At 32.2% G+C, this 21,813-nt stretch overlaps 1 protein-coding gene, 1 long non-coding RNA gene and 1 pseudogene across 3 annotated transcripts; 1 reads left to right on the top strand and 2 right to left on the bottom strand.

The window, feature by feature from the left end:
• Window positions 1-1,866: 1,866 nt before the first annotated feature.
• Window positions 1,867-4,947, top strand: LOC149496728 (uncharacterized). Its single transcript, XR_016320680.1, has 2 exons — window positions 1,867-2,615; window positions 4,743-4,947. It is a non-coding gene; the product is annotated as an uncharacterized LOC149496728 (long non-coding RNA).
• A 3,331-nt stretch (window positions 4,948-8,278) lies between these two features.
• LOC105634622 (thioredoxin domain-containing protein PLP3B) lies at window positions 8,279-12,875 on the bottom strand. Its single transcript, XM_089720867.1, has 9 exons — window positions 12,611-12,875; window positions 10,901-10,994; window positions 10,035-10,109; window positions 9,886-9,933; window positions 9,642-9,784; window positions 9,474-9,546; window positions 9,276-9,337; window positions 8,605-8,702; window positions 8,279-8,538 (listed from the first exon to the last, which is right to left on the bottom strand). Exons 2-9 carry the CDS (start codon window positions 10,982-10,984, stop codon window positions 8,429-8,431), a joined length of 693 nt encoding a protein of 230 aa, XP_089576993.1. The 5' UTR covers window positions 10,985-10,994; window positions 12,611-12,875; the 3' UTR covers window positions 8,279-8,428.
• A 1,527-nt stretch (window positions 12,876-14,402) lies between these two features.
• LOC149496727 (pentatricopeptide repeat-containing protein At1g20230 pseudogene) lies at window positions 14,403-20,299 on the bottom strand (annotated as a pseudogene). The gene is made up of 5 exons (XR_016320649.1): window positions 19,940-20,299; window positions 16,680-19,370; window positions 15,929-16,021; window positions 14,910-15,030; window positions 14,403-14,770 (listed from the first exon to the last, which is right to left on the bottom strand). The product of XR_016320649.1 is annotated as a pentatricopeptide repeat-containing protein At1g20230 pseudogene (transcript).
• Window positions 20,300-21,813: the final 1,514 nt, after the last annotated feature.

Raw genomic sequence — 21,813 nt, 5'->3', positions numbered from 1 at the left:
TATCAAATTTTCAGCACATGAATTCGTTCAAAAGTTCGAAATTAATCAAATAATTAATACATAGTTTTATACTTAAGGGGTGTATTGGATCAAAACTCTGTTAGATTTTAAAATTTTGTGAATGACTCTTCTATTTATACTAGCACTCTAAAATCCAATGAAATCAATAATTTTATGAAATTCTTTCAAATCAACAATTTTTGAATACCATCAAATTTATATAGACTTTTAAAATCATAATTGAATACCATTAAATTTTTATAAATTTTATAAAAGTCTGAATTGAATATCATAAATTTTTAATAGACTCTAAAAAAATCTAGATTAAATACTATTGGAATTTAAAATCTTTTAAAATGTAACAGAGTTTTAATTCGATACATCCCAATAAGTAGAGATGGAAAACCTATTAGCAAATTAAACCTAATGGGGTGTATTGGATTAGGACTCTATTAGACTTTTAAAAAATTTTAAAACTCCAATAATATTCAATCTAGATTTTTTTTTTGGAGTCTATTAAAATCTTATGATATTCAATTCAAACTCTTATAAAATTCATAAAAATTTGATGGTATTCAATTATGACCTTTTCAAAGTCCATACAAATTTGATGGTATTCAAAAAATACTGATTTAAAAGGATTTTATAAAATTATTGATTTCGTTGGATTTTAAGGTGCTAGGTATACATGAAAGAGTCATTCACAAATCCATCCTCCAACCCAAAGATTTCAAAAATCTTTTAAAATCTAACAGAGTCTTAATCAAATACACCTCTTAATAAGGATGGAAGCAGAGCAGGTGCCCGCAATTTTAAACGTATCCGTTTAAAATTTTACTGCTCATTTTTATTCTAAACCCATTTAAATACTATTTAAATACCGTATTTGAATTCATTTAAATTTTACTACTCGTATATGTCCAAAACTCATTCAAAGTACCTTTTAAATAGGTAGGTTATATGCGAATCTTAACTATTCAAATTCAAACTTATTAAAATATATTTTTTACTAATAATATAGAGTACCCGCGGGTACCCACTACCGAACCTGTTTAATATATATAGCTGTTAACGGATAGCGAATATCCAAATATCCATACACATATCCTACCTATATCTATTATGGGTAGTTATTTCACGACTCATATCTGTTACGAGTGGTAATTTCATTATCCATATCTGTTTTAAACTCATTTATAACTACCACATCCTCTTTAAACGGATCAAAGCGGAGCAGATACCATAAAATACATGTACTACTTCCATCCCTACCCCTTAAGATATAAATCAATATCTTATTTATTGGATTAGTTTTGAATTAATTCATGTACTGAGAATTTGATATTTTGACAAAAATTAACATTAATACTGCTATAAATTTTCAAATTTAATTTGAATATTTTTTAAAAAATTTTTATGGGTTAAGTTCAATTAAATAATGATTTAACAAATAAAAAAAAATTGAAAAAGCTTTGAAATTGAAACACCCTGAATTTTTATTTTCGAAACATTTGAATTTTTATTAAATCAAAATTTAAATTTTTGACGGTATGGGCCGTAAATAGTGAACAATTTTAATTTGAGTTCAAGTTTTTGCAAATTGGGCCCAAGCCCAAATATAATGTCGAAAATTTTGAATCGAGAACAGTTAAATTTTCGGTTAATAAAATGAAAGTCCAGCAATTGATCTATTATGTATATATATAAATTAATTTTCCTAAAAATCAAATATGATTACTAATTATGTTTTTATTTTATATAGTTAATGGAGGAATGTTATGAAACCTAATTAAAATAATTAAAATAAATTGAACCGGATTCAAAACGCGAATTGATTTTTCGAAAAACCACACGAATAATCTGAAAACCCATGTGAAAAACTTGCAAACCGAACAAAATCGAGCCGAATCGTTGAAATTAGACCAAACCGGTTCGAATCGAACCGGAATGGTCTAGAAGCCCAAGATTTTTCTTTCTTTTCCTTTTTTTTTTTTCTTTTTTTCTTTTTCTTTTTTTTTTTTTTCTTCTTTTCCCTTCTTCTTCCTTGCGCCAGTGCCAGTGCGCAACATCCTCCTCCCCCTTCCTCCCTGTTTCCGGCGACCAGGGCCGATCGACCTCATCTCCCCGCCGTCGCCTCCTCACCTTGCGTCTCCGGCCTCTCCTTTCCTCTCTTCTTTCGTTTCTGGTGAACGCAATGTCGCAGGAGGAGCTGTGACTTTGCCTCGATCGGGAAGTCGCGTCGCAGCCTTCTCCTCGATTTTCCGGCGACACCAGCCCATAGCCGGCCAATCACCTCGTCTCCAGCACCCCTCGAACGCCGTTGCTCCACCTCTGGTGACTGGTAGCTCGCGATTCAGTGAGAAAGAGGAAGGACAGCGAGCTACACTTCATTTTGCCGATCGGTAGCCTTCTTCAACGCTTCTCGTTCCATTTTCTAGGGAGCCCAGCCAAGGACCGGCCGGACTACGTTCTCTCCGCGTCTCCAGCATGCCTCCGGCCACCTTTCCACCCATTTCCGGTCACGTCAGCGGCAGCAGCGACTGTGTTGGTGCCTTGTTGCTACTGCCGGTCATTTCAACCGGAAAATTTCAAGTTCCAGCCCGTTTTGCAACTAGGTAAACCATATTATGAACCTCTTCATTTTAATTCATGAGTTCTTTGATCTTAGTTGAAGGATTTGAGATATATAATTGAGCTATTGTAGAAATTTAAATATTCAGCTGCTATTTATATCAATATGATTAGGAAATTCAATTTGTACTCTTTAAATAGGTATATAAACTAAATCCTATATAGAAATGGTTAGATTTTTTTGCTTCTATTATATATATTTGTGAAGAATTAAAGATTCCTTATATTGGCAGTAGCTATTTAGCCATTAGCTTGAGATTTAGGTAAGTAATGAAGGTAATGTATACTATATGCTAAACTTTTGATGGGAAGTTTTGATCTTTACCTTCTAATTGATATATAACCTGAAATCTTGTATAGAAATAGGTAGATTATTTGCTTAAACTACAAATGTTTGCAAAGAAATCAAGGATCTCTTAACTATGGCAGCAACTAACTTAATTATTTATAGAGTTCTATTTTTTTTAGAAGGAATGGTATTAAACAAAATGATTATGTTGAGAAATGAATTGATTATTATGTAAAACATGAATTTTGGTGGAGAAACTTAAAGGCAGCAACTATATTGTTCATCTTGATGAGTTTGATAACGATGAGATTAGAAACGGTATATTACAATGAATTCTTTGTTATTTAAATGAATTTGCTAGTAAATGAGTTTAAGCTGGAATTTAGGATTTTTATGTAATGGCGGTTGTTGCGAGATTAGCTCTTATGAGTATCGGCTAATTGAAAGCAAGAATGGTTGTGTTTGATTTCCTTAAGATGATACGGATTTATTGGGTATATCTTTATTTAAAGTGAAGTTCAATCTAAGAACATTTAAATTAAACTTCAGAAATTTGATGTCCTTTGCAATAATTTGAAGAAAGGAAGATATGTACATAATTCCTACTTGACTCATGAAGCATATTTAAATAAATTTGTGTAAGGTAATCAATTAAAGAATATTAAGTAAGAATTAATTGTGGAATGTAATATTGCTATTTGAGGACGGGTATGTGATTGGTTGATTGCCCGATGGATGGGCTGTATGATTGATAATTGCTAAGTATATTAAATGGTGATGTTTAAACAGGTAGATAGTCAAATTTTTAGGGGTGGTGCTGCCGAAATTTCGATAGAACTTAGATTAACTTTAATTAACAACATAATTAATAAGTTTAGTTAGATTAGTTCTATAACTTGGTACATAATAAATATAGTGCTCTGATTATTTATTATCTTTATTACTCATTTAATGATTTACATATTTATTTATTTATTTATTTCCATTATTATTGTTACTATTGTTATTTATTTTATCATTGTTGTTTATTGTTAATACTATTTATTTATTTAGTTATTTGCATTGCATTATGATGTTTAATTGATTAATATGCTTGCATTTAATTGCAATACTTGATTAATTGTGTTGTGATATTGCTGTGCTTTGTTTGTGTGAAATTAGAATGAAGTGGGTCACCATGGGTTTGTGAGACTGTTTCTGTTATACGGATCCTGATTCCGATTTCTGTTATATTCTGATTCTGTTATATGGATCCTGATTCTGTTTCTGTTAGCCGGGTAAATGGGAGATCGGCGCCCCCGTGTACACCTACTGTTACCGTTACTGTTAACCACAGGTTGGCTTCTTTATTGGGCGCACCTGATAATCTAGATTTGATCGCAGCCCGCAGGGTGGCCTCCTGTTGTGAGCGCCTGATGATCTAGATTTGATGGAGACGACCGGGTTGCCTCCTGTTGGTATGAAAAAGAAAAGAGAGGATAGAAAAACAATGAGAGGGCTGGTCAAGTGAGGATTAGACCGGTCGGCCAGTATGGGGGATCGGCTCCCTGGTGCACATGTGAGAGGATGAGCCATGTGGGAGGACGGCTCATCGGGAGTTCGGTGACTCCACTGACTAATTTCCACGTGATGTGATTAATTGAAGGTGATATTGTTTGTGAGTGCCGGTGACATGCCATTTTGTGTGACTGGCTGCGTGAGCATATACTAGTCGGATGACTAGATTGATATATATATATATATTTATACATTTGTGTGAATGTATGTGTTGTGCAATAATGTTACTCCTTAGAAAGCTCACATATCTTGTTTAATTTTCCAGGACGAAAGTTTCTCTTTAATTCGACTAAGCTATGTTCCTTCGTCGCAGAGTTAGAAAGAAATTTTTACTAGACCAATAAATATTTTGCTATGTATCTAGATGTATAAAAATCTATGTATGTTAGTTAGTGACTCCGCAGTTGTAGAAACTGTATACAATTAGTCGTGTATTAACATAAACAATATAATTATATTGAGCCGGTAAAGTTTTAGTGTTTCAGGCTTACTACGGGCCTCGGGGGCCTTAAGCTTACCTGGGCTCTAGTGCCGGTCCGACCCACGGAAATGGGTCGTGACAGAAATAGTCAAAGAACTGAAGGATACAATTTACCATTGTTGTGGTGGACCACTACTCACCATGAGCCGCAAGCGACGGTCTGTGGATCAATTTTAAATTAATATAAAACCACCTCCTTGCGCAAGCTCTAACAGTTGACACAGGTCCTGGTTAGCGGTGATTGCTGGTTTTCGATTGTAAATATATATATATATATATATATATATATATATATATATATATATATATATATATATTTATTAAAACACCCCTTGTGAACTTTCAATTTTATTGCTAACAATGAGGATAGTTTAGTCATTTTCTAATTAGAAAACTTTTTATTTTATTAGTATTTTTTTTATTGGTTATGTTAATTTACTATTTGAATCTAAATTCTATTGGGAAATTTAATCTAATCCTATTTTAATTATGATATCAATTGTTATTTTTATTATATTAATATTATAAATTTAGTCTCATTCTAATTAGGAATTTATTCTACCATACCACTATATATATGTTCAATTTTAATTGCTTTTAGTTATCAAGAAATTTGCTACTTTTGACTATCAAGAATTATTGCTTTAAGCTTTTGCTAATTTAAAATTATTAAATTTACAATTATGTCTTCTTCTTGTGGTAGGTATTAACTCTCTGTATTTATAAATTAATTGAATAGTTTTTATTTATATTTCTTATAATTTAGTAATCCCTCCACCCTCCTTGTTTGTGTTCATAATTATAGATTTACAGATTTATAGATTCATTTATCCCACTACCATACTTGATGAGACACATATTCAAGAAGTTAAATAATAATGATAATAATAATAATAATGTATAAAAGTTTGAAGACATCGGTTCTTAAAATGCCCTATTAATTTTATGAATGGACAAAAATATCGTTGACAATTTTAATTTTATTTGTTGAAAATTTTATTTATTGAAAAATAAAGTTTAATATTGATTGGTTGTCTTAATTTCTTATTTGAATCTAAATTCTATCAAAAAGTTTGATATAATTCTAAATAGGAAATTGATATTTAAATATTTTAATTGTTTGATTTAATATAATAAAACAAAAAATCAACAGGACTCTTTTATTTTTGTATTGTTACTATAAATTTTAATTGTTTGGTATGGGACGTTTACTATGATATGAATTTATTATTTTTATATTGTTATTAGGAGCTTATTTCTCTTATATCTATTTATTATTTTTATTATATTAACATTATGATATCTACAGACTTTTAATTTTATTGGTTAATTAAATATATCATCAAGGATAATTTAATCATATTCTAATTATGAAACTTTTATTTTATTGATTGAAAAAATAAAAGTATTTTAATTTTGATTGGTTATGTTAATTTTCTATTTGAATCCAAATTCTATTAAGAAGTTTAATCTAATTCTAAATAGAAAATTATCCAATTTAAGATTTTAATTTTATTGGTTGATTAGGAATTTTAGATCATTAATATTAAATTATCCAATTTAATATTATAAATTTAATCAAGTTTTAATTAGAAATTTATCCTATATATACATAGTTTTAATTATTTTTACCTATCAAGAATTTGTTGCTTTTGGCTATCAATGATTTATTACTTTTGACTATCAAAAATTATTATATTAAGTTTTTGTTACTTTAGAATTATTGAATTTGTAATCACGTCTTCTTCTTGTTGTAAGTACCCTTATAAATTTTTAATTTTAATGATTGATTCAAAATATTATTAAGTATAATCTAATCATATTTTAAATAAGAAATTGTTAATTTTATTGATATTTTATAGATTGATTAAAAATATCATTCAAGATAATTTAATTCTATTTTAATTAGAAAAGCTTTAATTTTATTACTCGATTAAACTTATATAATAATTTTAATTAAATTAGTTGTATTAATTTTCTAAATCAAATCATTTTAATTAATTATCAAATCTTGTTTCATTCTTTTTTCGTTGCTAAAAGTTTGTATTATAAACGAAATATTTTTCCGTTTCTAAAGTTATAACCTAAATTGATTTTAACTAATTAACAAATCTTGTTTCAGTCTTATCCGTTGCTAAGAGCTGTGAAGGAGTTCCACAAAAAGTTTAGCAACGGCTTTTCTATCCTTTGTTGAAGTTATAACCACAATTGATACCCTGCTATGCATCTTTTTCTCTTTTCTTCCTCCCTTTTATTTTATATTTTATTAATAAAAATTTAATTTTATTTAGATTGTAAGATTAATATTTGTCAAGATAATATTTTTTACTTTTTATTTTTTAATTTCAAGTATTTCGATGGAAGTAAGGTATTCATGAGAATTTCAATATTAAAATTATAATACAATATAAATCATAATTTTTTTATATGAATAGAAATTTCAAATGCTATGTTAGCTAATTCTTATAATATACAATTCTAAAAAATAATAAAAATAATTCAACCAAAAGAATTAAAAAATTGATATTTATTATTTAAATTTATTATTGTATTTCTGATAGTTGAATATAAGATGTATGAGTAATATCTTAATTATAACTAATTTATGAATTATAATATAACTGAATTAAGAATCTTATTAAAATATCAATTTATTATAGTGTATCAATATAAATGTTTAATACTTACAGAAAAAATCACTGTAACAATTTTATTTTTCTTTGGCTACAAAGTTAATTATTCTTTTATATCAAAAACTTTTCTTATTATCATTTTACTTCTTAATCTAAAAGATATTATTTTACTCGAATTTTAATTATATTTACTTTTCATATCATTTCAATCATAAAGTTTTATGTTTTTCATTCCATTTTGATTTTTTTTACAATATTCATTCATTTTGTCTACATACATAATACAATATTCATTTTGTCTATATTTATTTTTTTTATTCAATAATTTATTATCATTTTTATTATATTATAAAAAATTAATAAACTATATTTAGAAAAAAATAAAAAAATATTAAGTATAACGAGTTTTACCGTGCAAAGCACGTTCTTAATACTATATATATATATATATATATATATATATATATATATATATATATATATATATATTAAACGGTCGCCGTTCAGTCAAATGACGAAAAGCCTATAGTCTTCTAACCATATTGTGACTATTATGGGAGCACAGGATGGCCGCCAGCAACACCGGCGCATTACAGGCTTTTCGCTGTCAACAGCAATAAAGTTTCAATGAAGAAAAAAAAAAAAAAAGAATGTTTTTTAAGGTTTTAATGAAGAAAAAAAACACGATTTTAAAGAAGACGACGCATTAACTAATTCATTTTGATTTGAGGAAAACAAAAATTTCTAGAGATAGTAGAATGTAAAAATATTGGTACACACATTTAAAGGAAACCCATTAACCAAGCATAACTCTGCAGTTTCTCTTTTACAGTTTTTTTAATCAGAATCAGAGTCAGGATCCGCAGATGACCTCACAGTCCTTCGCCTGCTTTCAAGGTAATCATCGTCTTCATCATCTTCATTATCTTTCTTCTCACTAAGTATACCTGTAATATAGCGGTTTAGAGAATAATTCCTTGAACTAAAATATCACAACCGAACGAGACATTTACCTTTCTTTATCAGCAGAATCTCAAGCGATTTTTCGGTGAAATCATCTTTTCCTCCCAAATCTTGAAACCCAATGAGTCTATCAACAGCGATCCCTTTCCTAATATTTGACAAATAATAGAATTTTTTGAGTTTATAATCGATGCAGAATCTCAGGAAGAGCAAAAGTGCACATAATGCAGATTCAGTGTAGTGCTAATTAGAGCATTGTTTGAAACGGCTTTTCCAGAAAAGCATATTTGTGTGTATTTAGATATTTGGAAGCTTATATGACAAAAACAATTGAAATTTCCCTTAAAATAAACTTTAATGACCTATAGTAACATTTTTAGCATACTGTTTTCTTCAGAGCAGCTCAAACAACAGTACTAAACAGACCATTATTCCTTATGACTCTGACCGGGTTAAATTCGCAACATGCCACATTCACTCATCCATACACATTGCTCAGTTAATAAAAAAGAGACTCCCAAATCATAAAATCAGGAATGAAGATTAGCATGGCAATAAATTCCAACTTTTACTATGGTTCTCTTGTACTTGGAGAAGTCAAACAGAAGAATGTTCGCATGCATCTTATAATGTGCATCTTATAATATTAATTAATATGAGCTACAGGGAGAAAAGAAAGAATGAAAGAAAGAAAGAAAAACAGTGATAAAGGTAGCCACACCTGAACAGTATGACACATGGCAAAGTTTTGATTCCAAGTTTGGTAACAAAAAATGGTGCATTCTGCAGTTCATTTACAATTGTTAGAACAACCCAGGAAAGTTAGTTGAAAGGCTGTAACTTGAGATACTTAAAATAATATTTTAAGATCAGCAGTCCGATGAATCAAACAATGAAAAATCAAGCAAACTTCAGATACCTCTGCATCCATCCTGATGAACTTTGTATCAACATGTCTCGGTGAAAGAGCCTTCAAATGCTTATCCATTATTCTAGAATAACCAGTCAGGGTCATCGGATAAAGTGACATATAAGATGTTCAAACATGTGTGTGTTTGTGTAAGAGTATTTGAAGTAAATGCTATACTTGCACCGATAGAACTCCCTATGGTAGAAGTGGCAAATAACTTTCTCACTGCCGGTGACTTCACCCAAGAAATCCCCCTCAGTTATCTCCCTGTACTCACCATGTCCTTGCCTCTTTAGGGCTTCACGCTTTTCAACTTCTTTCTATTCAAATAAATCCGATGGTGAATATTTTACCAAATTCAGAAAGCTTATCCCAAACATAAATATTAACAAGTTACATGGAGGAATATTCAACTTTTTACCTTGAGTGCTGCAATCCTATCTGCATGCAGTTTTTCCAGCTCAGGATCCTACATATTAAATTCAATAATACTATACAATTAAAAGGAAAAAAAAAAAAATTGAAATTATGGCACTGCAGAAACAATACAGATGCTCTATCAGAACTTACATCTATCAACTCATCAAGATCAACCTCTTGGTGGACAGAATTAGATCCCTGTGCCTTTTCTTGAGCAAGCAATTCCTGCAAGATCAGAATGTAAAGTCATAAAAAACCAATAATGATAAGTAAGACATCTTATTGTCACATTCTTATTTGGGTCTATTAAAGGGAGTCGCCAGAGCACGACAATGCTTGCTTTGAAGAAGAGAGTTTGCAACCTCAGTTGAACTAGAATTAGATCCCTTGCATTTTTTGCAAAGACACTATTTCCACAACTATAAACTCATGACCTTCAAGTAAGAGAATGAGCCTCTCTGCTCTGAATTATAATTGAATTAAGATTTTCTTTCCTGCAAGGTCGGCAATATCAGTTCTATTATGTCCTTAATCACAATTAGTATTTTACCCTTTGTTTGGAATAGAGTATAAATGAACTTGAAGTACAGAATTTATTCATAAATGATAGAACTTAGTTTAGTTATGTTGAATTCTATAAATTCAACTCTTAAGAGTGAAATGGATATTTTCATTAATTCTAGAGATGAAATCTCAAATTTTGCAGAGTTCATTTATGCCAAGAAAGGTCTTAAAGTACACCAATCCTTGAAAATCTTGTAAGATGAACTGATGCATGTAATTTTCTCTTACCTAATCTCTGCAATTATTCATATAAGCAAAAAAATAAAACAGAGACAAAACAACTAAACTAAATGAGTTCTTCAATAGTTAGATCAATTAAGTGTTAAACCAAAAACAGAAATCATCAAACAAAAAAAGATTCAACCCAAAACATGAAATCCACTTCCTCATGTTCAACAAGTTCTTTAACCAGAAAATCTCATACTGTAATGAACCAATTTCAGAAATCAAACCTTCTGATAATCGCGAGCAGCTGCTGCAATTACATTGCCAAATGCTAAATTAGACAAGGTTGATTTCACTGAATCTGGATCCATTTAGCTCTATCTGCAAAATAAAGCCCAATCAATAAATCGAAACCATGATTAGAACAAGAATACAATTAAATGTTTGAGATAAAGAAAGCAGATCTTGAGACAAGACCTTAGCTGGGTGGATCTGAATCTGTAAAAGGGTAGGAAATGCAAGTTTTAAAGATGGTGTCTCTTTTTTCGCAATAAAAGTAGAGAAAGGGACGATTGGACTTAAAAATTTCAAGCATAATACCGCCATCCTTTAAAAAGGTGCGTTTTCCCAATGGTCAATCACACAAATGGCATAACAACAGCACTCATTATTATTAACATCTTCACATAATCAGATCACGTGAAAATTGGTCAGTGGCGTCACCGAAACCCCCGATGAGCCGTCCTCCCATATGGCCCATCCTCTCATGACGTGTGCACCGGGGAACCGATCCCCTATACATAGCCGACCGGTTTAATCCTCACTTGACCAGCCCTCTCATTTTTTTCAGACCCTCTTTTCTTTTCCATACCAATAGGAGGTCACCCTGTGGTTTTCCATAAAATCCATATCATCAGGTGCACACGGGGGCGCCGATCTCCCCATACATGGCCGACGGTATCGAAAACCGCCCTCACAAACTCGTGATGAGCCACTTTATCCCAACTCCACACAAACAGAGCATAACATTATCACATCACAACTAATCAAATATTGCAATTAAATGCAGACGTATTAATCAATTAAACATCGTAATGCAATGCACAATTAGACATCCATATTCAAATGCAAATAAATAAATAATATTAACAATAAACAACAATGATGAAAATAAATAAATAAATAAATAAATAATAATAATAATAGTAAATAAATAACTTTATTTTTTTAATATATCAAGTTTAAAGAATTAATTTAAATAAACCTATTAATTAAATTATTAATTAAGATCTCGTAATTCCAGTTAATGATCCATTAATCATCGTCTATTGAATATGAATAAGCGTTTACATATATATCTATCAACCCGAAAATTTGAAAATACACTTATTAATCCTTAATTAACAGTCGACTACATATTACTTAATAATTATTAACCCTTATTAATATTAACTTCGTAGAAACTAAAACATCCTAATTATTATCAGATTCATACATATAACTTATTTTGAACACTAACAAAATTTAAATACTTTGCTAACTAGCTAATTAAACCTTTCTAAGATCATATAGTTCTTGTTTTATCGACTTTCCTTGATTCTTCAGCCTGAAGCCTAGTTTCTAAATTTACGGCAATCCACAGTTCAATATCAATTGATGTCAGATAGTAAAACTAATTATTGTTCATACTCTACACGAAAAATGCAACGTTCTGCCTCTTGGGAACTCCGGTCACCGGAGCCACCGCTGTCTCCGCCGCTACGGTGGCCGGAGGTACCATGGTTCCAGAATCTTGCAACTCTTACGCCAAAACATAGCAAATTTCATATAGAACTCAGTTCTATAGCCAACTACTACAAATTATGTCAATATCTAACGAAATCCCAATTTTTATTCTTAAATCCCCTAAGTCCCATTTTGATCAATTCCGTCAATAAATCGCCTAATCTATACAAAATAATTTGTAACGGAGTGAAGTGGGAGGACAATCAGCTTACCTTGTCGGCTATAGTCGTCGGAGTTGCTCGGAGGGAAGGACTGAGACGCGACTGTCTCGATCGGGCTGAAGTCGCAGCTTCGCTGTTACTTTTGCGCTCACCAGAAACGGAAACGGAGAGAAGGGAAAGGAAGGCCGGACTGCTGCGGCGAGGAGTCGACGGCGAGGAGACGCGGCGAGGGTCTTTAGTCGTCGGAAAACGAGAGGAGAGGGGCGAGCCTGCGAAAGCTGGAGAGAAAAAAAAAGAAAATAGTTACTGGAAATTTCTAGGCCATTCCGGTTCGATTCGAACCGATTGGGCTCAATTTAATGATTTGGCTCGACTTTCGTTTGGTTTACATGTTTTTCACTGGTTTTTGGAAAATTCCAACTGGTTTACAGGTCCAATTGATTTATTTTAGTTGATTTAATATTTAATGTCCAATATAATTCTTAAAAAGCTTAGAAAAATCTCGGTTAGTACTTTGGGCCAGCCCAACCTGCGAATTTGGACGCAGATTAAGGTTATACAGTACTTGTAGTCAATACTTGTAGTCCAAATAGTCAAAAATCCTGATTTTTAATTTAATAAAAATTTAAAAGTTTTGAAAATAAAATTACGGGGTGTTTCATATTTATAGAAGTTAGATTTTTCAAATTTACTATAAATATCCTATTATTTTCATTCATCCTCACATCATATTCTTCCATCTTTCTAAGCTCTCCAATTTATAATCATTATTCAAATTATTCTTTAATTATTCGCTTTAATAATGTCCAAAAAAATGTCTTCAATTTTTAATTATTCTCTTTAATTTTTTTATACTCAATTTTTTGAATTTGCATATTATTATTCTATAATGGCAAGGAAAAGGTTGGAGAAAAGCAAAATCCAATCTCATCCATGCATATGAACAACATATTTGACTTCACTCCCAACCAATTGAATTTTAAGGAAATCCAAATTGAAAATTATTTCATAAATTTTTAAATTTTAGATTTTATACCTAAAATATCGTCTAATTTTCAAATTATGCAATTAGATTTTCAAATTATGTAAACTGATCGAAGAACTTGCCAGAGAACCATAAGAACTAGAATCATTAAGAAATTGGAACTGGAATCATAATTATAGGATTCTACACTGAAACTAAAATTGTTAATTTTCTATTCGGTTCCAATTTTACATTTTTGGAACCGAAACTGTGGTCACATCTACATTAGGTTATGTCTTGGTGTGTCTATTTAATTTAGTTTTGAATAGTTTAATTAGATAAAATAAAACCAAACTACTACTTTCTCTGTCCTAAAATATAAGTAACTTAATATTTTTACACACAAATTAAAGAAGTAATTATTCTTCAAGATTATAACAAATTCAAGGATAATGTGACCAAATTATCTTACTCAAAACCAATAGTTGCTTATAAAATATTTATTGCATTTAATATAAACAATGATAATATTGGAAAAACATCATTTATTACTTCTTGAAAAACCCAAAACGATTTATATTTTAAGATAAAATAACAAACTAAAAACAACTTATATTTTGAATAAGAGAGATCATTCTATTTGTTTTAAATATTAAACCAAACCAAACCAAACCATTTATAAATACAAATCATATAACATTGATGGTTTGATGCACTTTAATTTGATGTTACGATTTAACCGTTTAATGCACAGCCCCTAGACGCAGAGTTTTGAGCTGAAACATTTTTTTTTTTTTTCTATATTTTACATATACACTATTGTGTTTGATTTGCCAACCACAACAGCAAAACTTTTGCATGAGATTGATAAAAACATGCTTCATAAAATTATCTAAATAAATTAAAAGATAGATTGTTGATACAAGTGAAACTAGACCTAAATAAATTGGTTATAGAAGACCAAATAAATTTTAGAATATAAATTATTCATAGAATATAATTTAGATTAACCGTTTTTATCTTTCAATTTAATTGGCAGTTAGGAAATCTCATATGCCAACTTGTATTTTTCTCTCATAAAACTTGTAAAATTTTACAACAATAAAAGCAGATAATCCCACTTTTGCCCATCTTTATCTCTGTGTTGATGAAAGGATCAACAGCACCTGGGGAAGGGCCAGCATCAAGCAACAGAAATCCACTGGGAAAGAAGTAGGATTGTTGGACGGACCTTCACAACTAATATACTGCATCATAAAGGATGTCTCAGTACGAACAGCGTGTAAAAAGATGAAAGCAACAAAATCGATAAATAAACTGTAGTAGGTCAAGTTTATGATCACAAAAAATGTAGATCATAACATTATTGCACTAAGTTTATCTTACCTCGATGGAAACTCCTATTTCGCCATTAAAGCCGAAATCAGTTGTAATAGAACAGGGAATTTCTACTTTCTTACTTTTTCCCTCCTTGCAAGTAAACAATCTTTCCTCGTATTAAAATAAACTGGTACATTGGCAAAAATAAATTTTTCACTAATAAATATTAACTGCTCAATATTATATCTGGTGCAAAATGGGATTAAGCAATCCTAATTCAGATACAGAAGTCAGCCTCAAAAAATAATGAGCTTTCCTAAGCATCAATAGCGTTGCCTGTCCTTAATAGCATTGATCTGATACTCTGATCAATCAGAATTTCATAATTTCTTAGCTGCTTTCCAGGATCAGGAGCAGAAATGCAAGATAGATAGTAATGGATCTTAGCAGTAGTGCTGAGTCAGTAGATACACCAGTACCAGACTGACTAATTCTTAAAAAGCATTCTGCTACATGAACAATGGAAATATAAGCAAATGGAGATAAAGCTTCCATGACAACAGTTCAAGTTATCAACAACGGAAACAAGACTGTTAAAACACTCGGGAATTAATGACTGTGAAAGGGCACACCCCATCTCTGCCATAAGACGAGCAAAGATCAAACCAAGAGGCGACTCACCCTAGGTAATCTGATGCTCTTACAGAACAGGCCCACTAAAAAATTACAGCAAGACCACAAGACAGACAAAAGAATTTCAATAAACGTGCACGAGCGCGCGCGTACGCGCAGACACACATGAAATGCTTTGGAGAAAGAGAATATCATTCAGAGTTTAGAGCATAAAGGGTAGATAATCAACCTCAATGATATCCATTAACAAATGGGAAAAGACTAATGCATCAAGTAACATTTTCCTTCTATCGGTAGAAGTACAAGAACATTGAAGCATTTATGTGTATAGGGACTTGAAGGTAAAACGGAATATCCTGATGTTCTTTCCTTCCTATAGTCTACTTCCTTTATTTACCAAGATATTTTTGTAATTTGAGAGGCATACAGCATTTGATATTGGAAATTCTAACCTGATGCTTGAAGAGTGACTTCATCAAGGTGAATGCAGAGCGATCATATTTGTGCTATGCAACGGACAAGCAATGAACTAATTGTCAGGGCAACTGCAGTTTCCAAAAAGATATCATTAGATCAATTGAAGAAAAAAGCACGTACAGCAAAGATCTCAAACACAAGTTGAAGTCAGTTGTTAGTAAGATAATCAACTACATCAATCACTATCATTGGAGCATTTGAAAAGCCCCAACTTTACAAATAACCAAGAATAACTCTGAAACAAAAGTTAAATTAGGAGCTAGGCCTCATTCTCCAAAAGGCTTTGTGACTTTGAAAATTCCTTAACTTCAAGTTGAAAAGAGAACAGGTTTAACAGATTATCTTCAAGTTCTGAACTCTTAGGAAAAGGCAAAAGGACATATTTAGTCTCTAAGCACACAGAATTTTCTTCTCCTTTGGACCAAGAGGACAGAGGCATAAAGAGAGAATATAATAATCATTTATACGCATCAAAGATATATTTCTTGAAATAAGTAAGCAAATTCACAATTGCTTGAGCAGTGGTTAAAAATAATAATTCGCAAATAAGTAGCTACGAGAAACTTGTTTTTCTTTACACACCTACACAAACTCACACCATATGCATATGCACAATTACACAGTGAATTCACCACATACACACATAAGATATAAGAGCACAAAAATGTCGATCAAAATCAACTGAAAACCCTATATTTCCTCTATAACAATGTTTAGGTCCCTCACCTTCATGTTCCTCACAAAGCATCGTCGCCCAATAACCACTAGATCTCCTGTTGCGCACTAGATGAAGGATCTTCACTATTCTTATGAATAATAATGGAAAAACCGAGGAAACCATTTACATGATTCACCAATAATCTCCACTGGAACAAAATCCATCTTTAAAATTATTAAAGCGATTAGTGTCCCTAACAAAAATCTCTCTGTGTTCAAAGCAGGATATGAATTTTATAGCAGTGTGACAGTCACCACAGATTCTGAGGTTCTTAATCACCTGTAGAGGAGACCCAGGACTAGTGCTCAGAAGCCCTAGCACAACTGCCAACTTCTCGCTGTGGCCACATAAGATCTGTTCCTTGTCTCGTTCCTCCACATCTGGCAATACAAAGTCAGTATCAAGAAAGCAACCTCATTTTTTCATTTCCATCCTCAATTCAGCCAACTTTTCTATAATTTGGGTCATTTGAGAATGTGAATTATCACCGGTAATGAGCATATGTACTTTGCTTTTGACCTCAATCCAACTGCAGCCAGGGTTTTTCCTCAAACCCCTGCTCTTCATCATATCCCTCACCATATTTACTTCAACCCACATTCCCTTAGAGGCATAAATATTTGATAGAAGAATGTAGTTTCCAGGATTTTTTGGTTCTAATGCAAAGAGTTCCTTTGCAGCAATCTCACCTAAAACAACATTTTTGTAAACTCTGCATGAACTAAGCAAAGCACCCCAAACACAAGCATCAGGATCAAAAGGCATCTGCTTGATCAAGGTATACGCCTCTTGCAGCCTTCCAGCCCGACCGAGAAGATTCACCATGCAAGCATAATGCTCCAATCTAGCTTTAATACCATAATTGTTGGACATGCTTTTGAAATAATACCAACCCTCATCTGTTAGACCATCTTGGCCGCATGCAGATAATACACAAATGAAGCTAACAAAATCAGGAGTTTGCCCACTCTTTTGCATCAATTTAAATATGTCAATTGCTTCCTCAGTCTTTCCATGCATAGCATATCCAGCCATTACCGCATTCCAAGAAACTAAGTTTCTGGTAGGCATCATATCAAAACAGAGCCTGGAAACATGTATGCGTCCGCACTTTGCATACATGTCAATCAGTGCACTGCCACATAAACATTACTTGAAATTCCACTTTTAAGAGAAAAACAATGGGCTGCCTTCCCATGCATCAATGCTGCAATATTTCCACAACCTGGCAGTAAGCATGGTATCGTCACAGAATTTGGCCTTACACACCAACATCCTGCATTTCCCTGAAAATCTCCAAAGCTTCAATATCCTTCCCATTCTGGGAACAGCTGGCGATAATTGATGTCCATGAAACAACATTCAATTCGAACCCTTCAAACTTGAATTTTCTAAATAACTTCAATGCATTGTCCACAAGACCATTTCGTGAGAGCCCTGTAACTAAAGCATTACAAGCACCTATATCTACCTGATATATCTCATCAAACACTTTTGACACCTCCAATGTACGTGCACACTTTCCATACATATCAGTAAGTGCAGTGACCACACACTTCTTCTGTTCTAAACCTTGCTTAATGACAAGTCCATGAATCTGAAAGCCCATATCCAAGATTTTCAAGCCGCCTACTGCAGAGAGCACACTAGAAAAACTAGTCCCATCGGGTCTAAATCCTTCCAAATGCATCTTTTGAAACATAATAACTGCCTCAGAATAGTTTTTGCTATGAGTAAACCCCACAATCATTCCATTCCAAGAGATCAAATTAAGTTCAACACCTGCATCTTCCCTTCGAGAAAACAACACCTTAGTGTCTTTTACGCAACCCTTTCTTGCATAACCTGCAAGCAAAGCACTGTAAGCAACAATGTCTGGTTGAGGCAGCCTATTGAACACCTTGTGAGCATCCTTTATCCTGTTGCATTTAATATACATATGTATCGAAGGGGATAATACATGCGAATCAGAATCAAACCCAAATGTAGATGCAATACAATGAACCTGCTTCCCAGTCTTCAGCAAAGATAACCCAGCACATGCCTTGACAATAGTAGGCAAGACATGTCCATCATGCATAATACCATATGAGAGCATTTGTGAGAAGGCAAGGATTGCCTGACCAAAATGATTAAGCTTTGCAAAGGAATATATAAGGGTAGAAAAGGAGATGACATTAGGTTCAGGTATTGAATTAATAATGACATTATCGTCAGTTAAAGAGTGATGATCTGCAGATACAGAAAGGGGTCGGTTGGTGAGGCAAGTTTTGGTGAAAATACCTCTTTTATGGACATATTCACAGGCCTGCCAGTTTTGCGGAGATATTGTGGCTGAATTGAGGTAGAAGATAGAGTGGTGAAGATGCGAAAATAAGGGGAGGGCTTGTCTCCCCATATATAATAATTGAAATACAAGAGTATCAGAAAAGGAAGCAAAAGCCAGGCGTTGCTGTGCTAATTCCACTTGTTTTCTTTATACTTGGCGTGCTTAAATGGAACATGCAAGCCCAGAGTTTGTCACCTACAAAGTATGATGGTTTTGTTCACAAGAACTGCCAATAGAACTCTCAGTCCATCATTATCATGTCTTTTCTGACCCTGACTGTTTCCTTCCCAGGCTAACAGCCCACATCTAGAGAAAATCAGTGGCCATACTCTCATTTTTGCAACTGAACATGCCAGCAAAGAATTAATATCTGTATCAAAACCACAAGTATAAGATCACAATCCACCTTAAATTACAGTAGAAAATGAAAGAATCATAAAAATAACAAATTCAAAACATCCAAGATACAATGACAAAACAAAAGGACAACAGAACTTCTATAAAGGAAAAAAATTTGCGGTGTCCAAACTCTTTAGTCTTTTTCTATTTTGGCGTTTGAAGGAAAAAAATTTGCAATTGATTGTCTGAACTGCTAAAAAGTTGCAATCAAGTGTATTTGGCTGGATTATTTTATCAGAAAATTAAGGTAGACCATTTTACTTAATAAATGATATTAAACATAGAAATCCATTCAATTCATCTCTCTTTTTTCATTTTCTTTTAAAATTTTGTTTTATATCTCTTCAATTAAAAAAGTCTCAAAAAATTCCTTCTAATTTTCTTTCAATTCCAAAACAATATATATATATATATATATATATATATATATATATATATATATATATATAGCGAGAGAGAGAGAGAGGGAGAGAGAGAGAGAGAGAGAGTGAGTGAGTGAGTTTTTGGTAAGATTAAGCTCAACCAATTTAGAAAGATTACCCAGTTCCACAAGAATTGAAGCAGCAAAATTATTATCAAAGAAGTTCAAAGATTGCAGTCTAGAAATGTCACCCAAACCAGGTGGAATCGACGAAGTTAAGTAATTGGAAGAATCAAGAACACTACTAGATAAAGATAAAAAGTTCACAAGCCATGAGAGACAATAGAAAGCAAAACTTGAAAAATGCTTGGAAGACCAAGTGGGAAAATTCCAACCCTAATGAAGAAGCATAAGACAGAACCTAAAGAAACTTAATATAAAAGCACCTTTGGATTAAATTGGAACAATACCAAGCGAATTTATCAATTAAACAGAGGAGTGAAAGTTAGAGAAGAAGGAGGGAATAGCTACACATCGAAAAATAAAGAAAATTAATTTAGAAGTTAAAAAAAAAAAAAAAAAAAAAGAGCCTACCCAAGAAGACGAGAAGAGAATTCTTTAAATATTAGCAGCTGAACCACGCAGCTGAATCCATTACAACACTGTCAAAGCAAAATGAAGAAGAATAGAAAAAGAAACAACACATGAGAAGATAAAAATTGAAATGAAAAAACAAAACTTCAGAATACACAAATATTAACTAGATCATACAAGAAAGGAAACGCAAATCATTGCCCACACAAAGAGAAGTAAGAAGGGAAACGATGAAGAGGGGAGAGAGAAATCAGGGGTTTTGGTGAAGATCAAAACTGTGCGTTTTTGTATTTTTAGGGGCTTGGGTTGAGTTATCACAAGCTGACTGGGTGGGACCTGTTTTTGTATTATTTTATTATAAATCTTATCTGATTTTAAATTTAAGGTGAAAATATTTATAAGTTTCTAAGGAGCAAAATCGGGTATTTTTGTATTTTTAGGAGTTTTGGTTAAGTTATCACAGATTAACTGGGTGGGAACTGTTTTTATATTATTTTATTTTTGAATTTAGGGTGAAAATATTTATAAGTTTCTAAGTTGAAATCCTGGAACTAAGGTCAATTTAGAGTTATTGCACCAAGTGACATAGCTTGGGATTTTTGCAGGTTTAGCCAAAAAGGATTCAACCCAAAACATGAAATCCATTTCTTCACGTTTAACAAGTTCTTTAACCAGAAAATCTCATGTTGTAATGGTCCAATTTCAGAAATCAAACCTTTTGATAATTGCAAGCAGCTGCTGCAATCACATTGCCAAATGCTAAATTAGACAAGGTTGATTTCACTGAATCTGGATCCATTTAGCTCTATCTGCAAAATAAAGCCCAGTCAATAAATTGAAACCATGATTAGAACAAGAATACAATTAAATGTTTGAGATAAAGAAAGCATATTTAGAGACAAGACCTTAGCTGGGTGCGATCTGAAACTGTGAAAAGATAGAAAATGAAAGTTTTAAAAATGATCTCTGTTTCCGCAATAGAAGTAGAGAAACGGACAATTAGACTTAATATCGCCCTGCTTTAAAACGGTGCGTTTTTCCAATAAGGGATTGATGGACCTGGACACTTAGATTATGGGTAAACATTATTCGAGTTTGACATGAAAATCGAACCGAATCGATTCGTTTCAGCTACGTCGTTTTTAGCTTAAGGCTGCACAAAGAAAACAAAACTCCTCTCAACTCTCAACTCAACCTCTTGTTCTATGCGCCGCTAGTTCTCTACTTCTACGTTCTTCTACCCATTCACAGTCTTATTGTTCTACCTTACCATTGCTTCGTGCGTGGCTGTCCCCTCCGCAGCAGTCCTGCTCTGCAACCGTAGTACCAGTGTCAGGTTGCTTTATTTCCATTCTTGATTTTTTTTTTCCTTTGTTTTCCATTTATTTTCTCGTTCTCCTTCCTCCCTTTTCTTTTATATAAATACATATACATATACATATACATAGACAAAGAGGAG

The sequence above is a fragment of the Jatropha curcas genome, chromosome 4 (genome assembly GCF_041381405.1).
Source record: "Jatropha curcas cultivar XTBG-Jc1 chromosome 4, XTBG_Jcur_1.0, whole genome shotgun sequence".
Classification (NCBI taxonomy): Eukaryota; Viridiplantae; Streptophyta; class Magnoliopsida; order Malpighiales; family Euphorbiaceae; genus Jatropha; species Jatropha curcas.
The sequence above is the reverse complement of the archived record's forward strand: the minus strand, read 5'-3'. Positions and strand labels throughout refer to the sequence as shown.

Excerpts from the sequence above, each read along its gene's own strand:
- LOC105634622 (XM_089720867.1), bottom strand. The coding sequence starts at position 10,984 with ATGGATCCAGATTCAGTGAAATCAACCTTGTCTAATTTAGCATTTGGC. Across the intron at positions 9,934-10,034 it reads ATCTTGATGAGTTGATAGAT|GATCCTGAGCTGGAAAAACT; the intron begins GTAAGTTCTGAT and ends TTTAATATGTAG. Across the intron at positions 8,539-8,604 it reads GATTCTGCTGATAAAGAAAG|GTATACTTAGTGAGAAGAAA; the intron begins GTAAATGTCTCG and ends GCTATATTACAG.